General features: G+C 36.2%; 1 protein-coding gene across 4 annotated transcripts in view; it reads left to right on the plus strand.

Annotated features, from left to right (window-relative positions):
- LOC116560993 (dynein heavy chain 7, axonemal) overlaps nucleotides 1-12,001 on the plus strand; it is a 107,691-nt gene that overhangs the window by 24,423 nt on the left and 71,267 nt on the right. For all 4 annotated transcript variants that reach the window (XM_032292579.1, XM_032292577.1, XM_032292578.1 and 1 more), the window contains exons 7-9: nucleotides 3,941-4,131; nucleotides 10,650-10,783; nucleotides 11,499-11,834. In XM_032292579.1, the coding sequence (XP_032148470.1) occupies nucleotides 3,941-4,131; nucleotides 10,650-10,783; nucleotides 11,499-11,834 (661 nt within the window). The remainder of the gene's footprint in view (nucleotides 1-3,940; nucleotides 4,132-10,649; nucleotides 10,784-11,498; nucleotides 11,835-12,001) is intronic.

A 12,001-nucleotide genomic window follows, 5' to 3' on the forward strand; every position in this document is an offset into this window, starting at 1 on the left:
TATAACAAATGAGGGATACAGACTACTGGTTTAATGCTGCTTTCATTTGCTCATTTATTTGTCCATTTATTCATTTAATTAACATTTATTTTACAACCACCATGTACCAGGCAGTGTGGTACATACTAAAAACAGCATGAATAAGACAGACTCAGTCTTTACTTTCGTGAAGCTTATAAGTTAAAGGGGCAGAAAGAGATTACAGGCAAAATGAGGATTAGAAGATGGGAGTGCAGGGTACTTGGGAGCAGCCAGTATTAAAAGAACATGGCACTTCTTTATTCTCTTAGCTTGTTTGTGTTCTTCCGTCCATCTGGTGAATTCCTCTAAGTTTTATCCTTTAAAATATAGCTCAAATACCACTTTTTTCTGTGACATCTCCACCCCTCCAATGAATTATCAACACTGAAACTTTGATGCATTTCCATGATTTCCCTTATTTTATGTGCATAACCGTTTGTTTCTCTTCTACAAGCTGCTTGAGAGCACCTGATAGGTGCTCAGTAATTGTTGAGTTTACTTTTGGTAAAATGTGCTACAGAGCTGGACATAAGTTATAGAAGATATTTTCTGTTTATCTGAAGTCTCACATGTAGATAATTCATAACTAAAAAATCGAAATTATGTCCTACATGGAAGAGAAATTTGAAAAGAACATTAAATTCTCGTTATGTTTCAGCTTAAGAACTCTTTAAAAATTGATACACCTTAAAAATTAATAATTCACAGTTTTATCAAATATCAAGGCAAGAAATATAATACCCTATTGTCTTACGGTATTTGGATTATAGTTTTATGGCTTAAATTAGGATACAAATAAGAGAAGGCTTGAGTATGACATCTCTTTTTCTCTGATAGGAAAACTAAAAGTTATAAAGATGTAAACTTTCAGAAATAAATAGAAAATTTAGAAATTTTTAGTATTAAAATTTAGCATCTAAATTTAGTATTATTTAGAAAATAATACTTAACCTAGTTGAAAAGAGAGTAATGAGCCACAAAACATTCAGAAGAGTAAGCTTGGAGTTAACTGGAATAAGCTCTGGAATGAACCCTAACATATGTAAGCCTTTGATGCACTATAAATTAAGCATTATAAACCAACAGAAAAATGATTCATCACACTACCAAGTGGTATAAGAAAAGTTGGCTTTGTGGAAAAATGTTTTAAGTCAGAGTCTCACTTCACACCAAAATATGTTCCAGATGAGCTTAAAAAGTAAATACGAAAGAAAAACAAAAGATAAATGCTAAAAGGAAACATGGTCCTTTGATGGGAAAAGATGTCCTAAGCAAATACACAATGGAAAAAATACTTGAAAAAGTTTGAACTTATGAAACTTATTTGTATCCTGAGTAAAAAACTGTATTTCCTAACCTCTGTTGTGGTTATTTATGGTCATATGACTGTGGTTGGGTTTGGTCAAATTACTATATTCAGGCCAACAAGATGAGAGTGGAAGTGCCATTTGTGACTCCCAAGGAACATCCTTAAAGGATATTTCTTCTTTTTTTTCTCATGGATGGAATGTGGATGTGGTTTAAAAGGCCATATGCCAAGAATAGTGAAGGTGCAAGATGGCAGGATCTTGGATCACTCACTGTTTAGATGCACTGTCCTTTCAGCCTTGAGCTGACTAACTTGGGCTCTCCTGTATATGAGACATAAATTTCTCCTTGTCGTCATTGCTATGGGTTTTCTGACACTTGTCACTGAAGCTAATTGTAAATAATATGTCCTATAATGAAAAAATGGTCAAGTATGTCAGTATACACTTCCAAGAAAAAGAGCAGCTAAGAACACCCTGCCAAAAATGTGAATTTTAACAGTGTTTTTTAACCTATCAAATCATAAAAGTCACAAATACATTGTTGAATGCTGACAGTATGGTACAGTGGTTAAGAGAGTGAAGAAGCCAGACAGCCAGGTTCAAGTCCCTGCCTTGCTTTGTCATTTACCAGCTGATTTTACTGAAAAATTTATTTTGATTGCCTGTCCTATTTTATATGTAAAACTTGCAAAATAATAGACCATGCTTTTTAAAGTTATAAGGATGACAAGAAAATATAATGCCAGAATGGTGTTCAGCATTTGTAAATACATTGGTATTTTATAAAAATAGGTTTAAAAGCAAACAACAAAATGAGTACTCACTGCAACTCAGAAATCTGTATAGCTTTTCAGGAATATTAACTTGGCAATATAAATAGCTTTTAAAATGTTCATAACTGTTGACTATTAATTCTACATCTAGGGCTCTAGCCTGATTAAGTAATTAGAAATGAATACAAAGGTTTATTCATACAGATGTTCACTGTGGCACTATTAATAATAGTGTAAAAGTGGAAGCAATCTAAACAATACAAAATTAACATATTTAATACATTATGATGAATTCATATTTAACCATGAAAAATAACCATTTAATGCAATAGAAAATAAAAATGAGTTTAAAAATAATCTGACATGCCTGCCTTGGCTGAGATCTCAGCAGAGGCGGAAATCACCAAGAAGACATTTTTAGGACTTCATTTAGCCAGGAGTAACCTGTGGGAAGGAGAAAATACGTCTGCACTTTTCACGGCAATTGAGATCCAAATACCTGTCGCCCCAGCACCCTGAGCCCCTTCCTTCCCATCCGGATTGCACACCCATCTCTTGAGGGACTTCTACAAAATGCCATCATCCAAGTTTGGCTGATAGCACCCCAAACACCAAAATATAAGACTTTAACTAAGCAAAGATATCATTAGCCTTAAAATGTCACTGATCTTTGAACCAGGGATTCCCCTTCTAGAATGCTATTAGAGGAAAATATTCTGAAATGCAGTTTTTTTATACAGTGCTTGTTATAATATTCAGAACAAGAAACAATCCAAATATCTAATAATAGAACACTGGTTTAAAAAATGAGAGAAGACTAATATGATACACTATTATGCAGTAATTAAAAGCATGCTTATTAGAGTTTTCAACAACATGGGGAAATATTTATGCTGTAAGTCAAACAAACTAGGATGCAAAATTCAATATATTGTTTAGTCTCAACTGTGTGTGGAGAAAGATAAATCATACTAGAGAGAAATAATTTATTCAACAGTTATACTGTAGGTAGTTTGTGTCATTTTTCTTTTTTTTTTTTTCTTATTTATTTATATTTGAGACAGGATATTGCTGTGTTGCCCAAGCTGGAGGGCAGTAGCTTGATCATGGCTCACTGCAGCCTTGACCTCCTAGGCTCATACAGTCTTCCCGGCTCAGCCTCCCAAGTAGCTGCCACCTGGCTAATTCTTGTATTTTCTTTGTAGAGACAGGATCTTGCCATGTTGCCTAGGCTGGTCTTGAACTCCTGGACTCAAGCAATCCTCTTGCCTCAGCCTCTGAAATTGCTGGAATTATTGGCATGAGCCACTGTGCCTGGCCTTTCTGTCATTTTTCTATCTATATACTGTAGGAGTCAATAATTAAAATATTAGGGAGAGGTAGAGAAATTAAGCAAATCTAATTAGTAGCAGTTTTCCATTTTTTCTTTGTCCCTTCCTTCCTGAACTTTCCAGATGTTCTACAATAAACATCTTTAATAATTAAAAATACAGTAACAATTTAAGTAACTATAATTGGAATGCCTTTTCTCTGGTGTCTCAGATGGTTAAACTTCACTGCCATAATACCTGAACACTTAGTGAACTCCAGGCCAGGCAGCTATGATCCCAGAGAAAGAAAGCAGGCAGGATGACTAGGTAGACCTACCACTTAAATCCTTCCCACAGAATGCTGCTATTTTTATGGCATTATTTCTTTATACTTTTCAGACAACAGAAATAATTTTATAGGTAACTAGGAACAGAATTTATCTATAAGGCAGGAAGAACTTGGAGGGTTGAATGTTTATAGTCAATATTTAAAATAACATGAAATCTTTTTCTGATTTTACTCCAGTGTTGCTAGAAAATGTTGGCGAAGAACTAGATCCTATTTTGGAACCTCTTCTACTAAAACAAACCTTTAAGCAGGGCGGGAGTACATGTATCCGGCTTGGGGACTCTACAATTGAATATGCGCCTGATTTCCGCTTCTATATCACTACCAAGCTAAGAAATCCTCATTATCTTCCTGAAACATCAGTAAAGGCCAGTATATAAAATGAATGTTTCTTTATAAGATTTTGTAAGTAGTGACTATATACTCCTCCTGAGTCATAAAAGAACAGGCCTTCCTTAGAAAAATGGATTTTGTCCTATTTAGGTATTTCCCAAAATTGCTATAATAATTTCCAAATGTTGCTTTGGTGGGTACACGTAAATAACAAAGGAACCTTTAGTGTGCTATGCAAAAAAAAAAAAAAGGGTCATCAGAATCAAATTTCTACAGTTGATGTGATTCTTAGATTTTCATTGTTAAAAATAGATGACATATACCCACATTCTTTTTTATAGTAAATGATAATATGCTAATGATTGAATTGAAATTCAGAAACAGAACTCCATTCTTCTTTCTCAGACTAAGGTTGCTGCTATCTGATTGTATGTAATTACTTAAAAGAACTGTTTTCAATCACTGTTCTTTTAGAATACTAAAAATTCCTTTAAAGAGTGAATTTAGCTTCAGGTTTTAGTCCGTGACTAAAATGTCCTGAGATGTTGATCTGCAGCTGAGCTCCTAGGTTTACAAGCTACACCTTATTCTGTTTTTATTCCTAATTCTTAGCCTCAGTTGGCATTCATTGTTTGTGGAGTGAGCGAATGAGTGAATGAAGGATTGCTTTCATTTGCAGAAGCAAGCAGGAGAAGACATTAAGAAATGCTTATTTAGATTTTGAAAGTATATAGAGAAGCAAGAGTTATATAGTGAATTCAAATACTTGCCTTTATTGGAGGTATTTAAATTAACATGGGCATCTCTCTGCAGAGAGGCAGAGAAAGGATCGAGACGGTGTAATTTTTTCCCTCCAGGATGAATAAATATGATCCCTTCTCTCTAGAGGTTTGCCTTATAAATAATGTGTATGCCAAGTGACTGAATTGTGTGATTAGGAAGACGCAGAGGAACTGCACCGTGTCCTGGGAGCTCAGAGTTGAGGACATACTTAGGTTGGGCATTCAGTGACTAGCGGAAGACTAGGGGAAAACGGAGTGACTCTTGAGCTTAATTTTGAAAACAGAATGTTAAAACATGGAAATTGTTGGCTATTTTTAATTAATTAAAGTGCAACGTATTTAAACACCTTAAAATATCTATTATGTATTTACCTGCTCAGGAAGGGAACATCCAGTAGTAGTTAAGGCCATAGATTCAGGTGCTACTTGCCAGGTGTATGATTTGGGACATTTCATTCAACCTCTTTGTGCCTCAATTATCTCATCTGTCAAGTGGGAATAATAAATATCTATCTCATAGAGTGACGTGAATTAAATAAATTAATCTGCATAAAACACTTAGAATAAGACCAATAGATGGTGTTACTATGGAGTGTTACTTATCAGAAATATTATTTAACATTTAAATATAAGTGAAAAAAAGAATGAAGCAAAAAGGAAATGATAAAATCCCAGAGCTGTGTTAGAGAAAAATGTTTAAGTAAATGACATGGAAAACCTTTTTTTACTGTTCAGTAAAATACGTGAAACTATCACACATAACATCAACAATTCTTAGTTCACTAATAACTGGTTATGGTAGGAGTCATAAAACACTGTGAGGAGGAAACTGACCTATGATTCAGTATCAAAACCCTTAAGATCCCTAGAGTGTCTTATTGCTGTATTATTTTTAATTGCTGGAATTGATTAAACAGGGATTAGAAAACATAGTGAGGCAATTAGTTGCTTTCGTTTACAAATTATAATACTTCCTCTGGATTCCACTTTTAGGATCTTTTACGTGCTTTTGCTTTCAAAAGCACCCAAGGGATGGTGTCATGCTGGTATGATCCTTTTGAGTCTAAATGAAAATAAAATTATGAAACCATATTTTATGTTCTTAAATGTTTATTTGAGAACAAATGGCTTGATTTGAAAAGTCTTGTGAAAAGACCCAACATTAATGGAATATGAATGGATACCTCCTTGTGTCTGAACACAATGAAGTAAAAGTTGTAAAACATGCATTTTGCTACCACTGTGCCTATGGTTTTTGGATTAAAGCAAATGTAACCTGTGGACTTGGTTGCTTATGCCAATAGGGAAAATATCTTGAAAGCTTTATATTTTTTCCATGAATAAATGGCAAAGCAGTAGAGAATTACATGACATTTAACGAGTTTTTTAAATTGCTCAATTTCAAAAAGTACTTATCTCATAAATTTATGATTATATCCATGTAGTCTGTAGTTAGTGGCCTCCAAGGTCTGCCATGGGGCAGGTGGGGGAAATGTTTAACCCAGATGATACCTGCCATTGAGGAGGTGCCTAGGTGTAGGTGGAAGGAGGAAGTCGCCTTCCTAGGGGTTTTGCAAGAAGCTCTTTTACACTTACTGGCCACGAATAGGACATTTTCTTAGAAAAATAAAATTACTCTGTCCCTGCAGAGGAAATATTTTCTTATATGTAAAAGCAGGGAAGCACAATATCTCCCACCCAGTAGCAGGAGCTGGGAATACAGAGGTGTGGAGCTGAAGCAGCTGCATCTTGGCTGCTAATCCACGAAGTTGTCTTCTGATTAACCTCTGTTTTGGGAACAGTCTAAGATTTCCAGTTTATCTACTGTGCCTTGTATAAGAGCGGGTACTTACCATACGTCCTGCCCTTCGGTCAAACAACTTTCAATTATTCTACGCATCCCTTCTAATCACTTTTCCTGTGGCATATGAGCCCTGGGTCTTGTGGGTAATGGCAAAGGGATCCACCGACTTGTCTTGCTGCCGCCCAGGACACAGACATGGCTTCTGTTCCATAAGTCCCTATTAAATGTTTCTTTCTAAGAAGCTGGATATATCAGCCTCTTTCTTCAGCCTCTGCTTCTGCTGATGTCAGGGGTAGGTCTGCATAGACCTGCCCACCAGGAAACAACAGATGAAAAGACGAAAAACAGAAGTAGAACAGCAACCTCAGTAACAGCATTACCTATTTTTCGTTTGTAAGAAAGGAAAACCTTTGTACCTTGGCAATGCAAACAATTTATAAATCAGGCAAAACCTCCAAAGGTGACAAATAAGTCATTAAGATTAGAAAAATAACACTTTTGACCCTTCCTTTTTTTTTTTTTTAAACCATTCCACTGGTAGGGACACACTGCTTATCATTAGGAGGGAGAGTGATGGCAGCTTCTATGGTTGTGCAGTTTGTACATAACACAAGGTGAAATTGAAGAGGGCTGAAATCTAGCCCCAAGTTTCTTAGGCATTGGCCTGGTGTGGAGCTGATTCTGCATGCAGACGACATCTTTTTCTAATCCACACAAGGTACATCATAGACTAGCAGAGGCTTGAAGGAATGAAACATAAAAACAAGAACAATGCTTTTGCCTTGCAAATAAATATTTCTGATAAGCTGCCTGTGTGTTAGAGTTGGTTGATTATAACCTGCTAAATATAGGTAGTTTGCCCATGGGGTTGTTTCTTCTCTACTAGTTCACAGGTTTTAAAATTCGAATTAAAATTCTAATTTTTAAAAAAAAAAACTTAGATTTCAGTGTGCCAAAATGGCATTTTTTAGCTGCTACAATTTAGATCGTGATAGAAAATGTATTTAAAAATTTTGGACAAAATTGTCACTAACATATAGAATGCAGTGGTTTTACCTGGGTTTGAAAAAGTATTCCCTATTTAAAAACCTCCTTTCATTAGGAAAATGATGAAATCAGGAGCAAACACTGAGTCACCTCTGATGGTTTGTGGTAGTTGCTGAAATTTTTATAGAATTTTCAAGGGTAAAAAACAAGTATTTCATTTCATTTTTTTTTTTTTTTTTTTTAGTTTAAGTTCTGGGATACATGTGCAGAATGTGCAGGTTTGTTACACAGATATGCATGTGCCATGGTGGTTTGCCGAACCTATCAACCTGTCGTCTAGGTTTTGAGCCCTGAATGTATTAGGTATTTGTCCTAATGTTTCCCTCCCTTTGCTCCCAAACCCCGACAGGCCCTGGTGTGTGATGTTTTCCTCCCTGTGTCCCTGTGTTCTCATTGTTCAACTCCCACTTATGAGTGAGAACAAGCAGCGTTTGATTTTCTGTTCCTGTGTTAAAAAAACAAGTATTTCTAATATTGCCGACTGCACACATTGAATTCTCAGATACATGTGGTAGAGAATGTTTGCCTTCAATTATAGGTAGTAGATGAAGGGTGCTCCTTGGGTCCTACCTGAACACTCTCCAGTGGTGGAACAGATTCCTCTAAACATGCTTTGCCTTTCTCTGCTGCTTTGTCTATGCTGTTTCGTTTGCCAAGAGCAATCATTCTTCAATCCTGGATTGAAATCATCTGGGGAGTTTTTAAACTCCCTAGGCCACACTCCAGACCAATTAAATAAAACTCTCTGGACTTAAGACCCAGACACTACTGGTTTTTAAATTTCACAGTATATTCCAGTCAGCAGCCAAGGTTGAAATCTTGTGGCCTGTAGAATGCTGCCCTCTTCTTTCTCTTGACTAGCTGCCAGTCACTCTTAAGTTTTAACTCAGGTGTCCTTTGCCTGGGGGAAGCCCTCTTTGTCTTCCTGTTCTGGGTTGGGTACCCTCTGTGCTCCTGTAGCATTGCAAGCTTACCACTCTCAGAGTCCTTATCCCATTGGATGTTCTTTGTTCTTCGGTTTGCTCAGCTAAAAACTTTTGAGGTCAGGGACCAGACTGTATCTTGCTTTTCTTTATATTATAGAGCCTGATTCATAGTAGCTATTACTTTATATAAAATGCCTTAGGGAAGAATCATCAAGTGACTAAAATCTTAGGAAATAGAAGTAGCAGAGAGCAGCTCTATGAATGTGGAATGTGGGCATTCTGATTGGTCATTCAATAAGTTTGAAGGGAACATGACTTTGTGCCAAACAAGCTGTGAAGTCAAATAAGAGATCCCTGTGCTAAAGTTACTTTCATTCTGGCCTAGGAGAGAGACGTATACCCATGTACTGAGACCAGATCGGTTGTGGAGATCCCAACCCAGGCGACGCTAGAGGAATTAAGAAACAGACACAAAGATAGAGTGCAAAAGTGGGAAACACAGTGGGACCATCAAGGGACTGACAGCATTTCCCAGCTGAAAGCCCAGAGCAGACTCTGACCCACGTATTTATTCTTTGTGAACAAGTGATTATTTTTAATAAGCAGGTGTTCAGTGTTTCTTCATAGAATGAAGATAGACTAAACAGGCAATAGTGCCAGTTCACTACTAAAATAGAAATAAGCTAGAAAGCACTCTTTGCGAGTCAGCAATGGGTACAAGGTCATGTATCCTGTGTTTTGGGAACTGGTTTAACTAGTGCATGACCAGTACTTATTGCTTACTATTCTAGGAGTTTTCTGCCTGGGGATGGCTGGGTGTTCCTTGCCATCGTTTCTCAGTAAACAACATAGAATCTATCACACACCCGTCAAGACCTTTCCCAGCAATCCATAAAAATTAAAAGTAAAAAAATTGGTGATATGTGGCAATAATAAAGAGCCTTCTGACTTTCAAAAAAAAAATGTGATTCAAGACATGAGGTCAAGCAGACTGCAATATACATGAAAAAAAAAAAACAAAGGTGAGGATTTCAATTGAAGCCAAGGTCAAGACAGTATGGGTTCATTGGTGACCAGAGCCAGGAAGTTACTGTGGTTTATTGCAGTGTGTGTGGATGGGTGTGCAGAGGCAGGGCAGGGAGCAGATTGTAGAGGGCTGTATCATGAAATTCAGTGGAGGCAGAAAATATATAAAAATAACACTTTTGATAAGTGTCATTGTGAAAGCCCAGAGAGAGGTTATTCCATAGCTGAAAAGGATTGGGGGAGCAATAGAATGATTTGTTTCTTGTTTGCTTTTTTTGAAAAAAGAGACCTGAGCATGTTTGCATGTTTATGGGAAAGAACCAGGAGATGTGGGCAATGAAGAGAGATCTGCCTATAAGAGCAATTAGGTACCTGGATGAAGCAGGTGTTAGCAAATAGTCTTGATAGACACCACGAAAATGTAAATTCCTTAGTTCACAATAGTGGCTGATTATCAGATTGTAAAAATACTGCACTCATGACAAGTAATTACAATGTTTCTTTTTATCTCACTTTGTAAGATTTCCTTTACTTTTGATACCAGTAGAATCCTTACAATGTAAATCAGCTGGTCCAACTAATAGGATTCTAGAGCCAGGCTTTGAACCTTATATTATGCCATGGCTGCTCTGATCAACTGAAATGGAAGAGAGCTTCCAACCTGATTCTAATGAATTTTGCTGTTGAAGAGTTCTCAGAAATTAGACAAGTTTGAAATGAGAATATATTGATCACCTAACAAACCCTTTGAGGTATTAGATTTCTGACTATGAGAAACTGAGGTGGATTTTAAATCCAACAATCATGCTTGCCTATGTCGTTAATCATAGTCTCTACAAATTATACCTTCACAAGTACTACTCTGTAGTAAACGGAGTCTATTTTAAGGTCAGAACTTGACACATAAAAGCAGAGGCATTTTTAATAGAAATAATGGTGCAATTTTTATATTTTTTTTCTGTTTATAGGTAACATTACTAAACTTCATGATAACCTCTGAGGGAATGCAAGACCAGCTTCTGGGAATTGTGGTGGCACGAGAAAGGCCGGACCTTGAAGAAGAAAAGCAAGCCTTGATATTACAAGGAGCTGAAAATAAAAGGTTTTAAATGTTATAAACAGAACTGTTCTTATTTGTTTTGATATCATTAGGATGAATTAAAGTACATTTTACAGATCTCTTTTGTTCGATAGGAATACTGCAAGGGTAAATATAACAGGAAAATGTAAGGAATTATATTACCTCCTTGTTAATTTATAAAACTGCATTACTGAGTATATTTTTACATGCACGTTCTTAGGCACTGGAAGAGCTAGAAGGCCTGCCACAAGTCAGGGCAGGGTATTTTCTTATTCCACAAAGTTTTAGTATTCATTGTGTAACGGAGGTAACCTGATTTTTACTGGAACATGGTATGAATGAATATGTTGCATTCCACTTGCTGCTCATAACATCTATATCATAGGTAGAAAGAGTAAAGCTGTATAAGTCATGTAAAATTTCATAAAATAAATGGAGTGCTACTTTCTGTTCACTCCAAGCTGAGATCCTTGATGGCAGAGTAAACTGGCTTGCCGTATTTCTTTCTAGTTAGCACATAAATGATCATTAAAAAGGGAAATTGAGCAGAAAGGCCCATTTTGTGACATTTTGCAAGATAAGAAATTAATTACACAGTATCACCATTAACAGATATTTGTCACAAAGTGATGCATTTCTTTAGGTTACAAGCTCTTTGTTTCTTATAAAAGAATATATACGTGGAAGTGATTTTAAATGACTTCTTTTTCTTCTGAGAAATTGTGTTTTATTCCAGGCAGTTAAAAGAAATAGAAGACAAGATTTTAGAAGTTCTTTCATCTTCGGAAGGCAATATATTAGAAGATGAAACTGCTATTAAGATATTATCTTCCTCCAAGGCTTTGGCTAATGAGATTTCTCAGAAGCAGGAAGTAGCCGAAGAGACAGAGAAAAAGATTGACACCACCCGCATGGGCTATCGTCCTATTGCCATCCATTCTTCCATCCTGTTTTTTTCTATTGCTGATTTAGCCAACATTGAGCCCATGTACCAGTATTCACTGACCTGGTTTATTAACCTTTTCATCCTGTCTATTGAAAATTCAGAGAAGTCAGAAATTTTGGCAAAAAGGTATGTGAAGGAAATGCTAATTAATATTAACTAATTAATACATGAAACTTAGAGAGTAATTTGTGGCTTCCATTGTTGTCTCAGAGCGATACAAGCATTACAGCCACTTACCTAAAATGAACTTGATTACTCATTGTACCAGAAATAAATCTGAGGGTTAGAAATTG

This window comes from Sapajus apella, unplaced genomic scaffold (assembly GCF_009761245.1).
Source record: "Sapajus apella isolate SASKATOON/1434 unplaced genomic scaffold, GSC_monkey_1.0 scaffold28, whole genome shotgun sequence".
Lineage (NCBI taxonomy): Eukaryota > Metazoa > Chordata > Mammalia > Primates > Cebidae > Sapajus > Sapajus apella.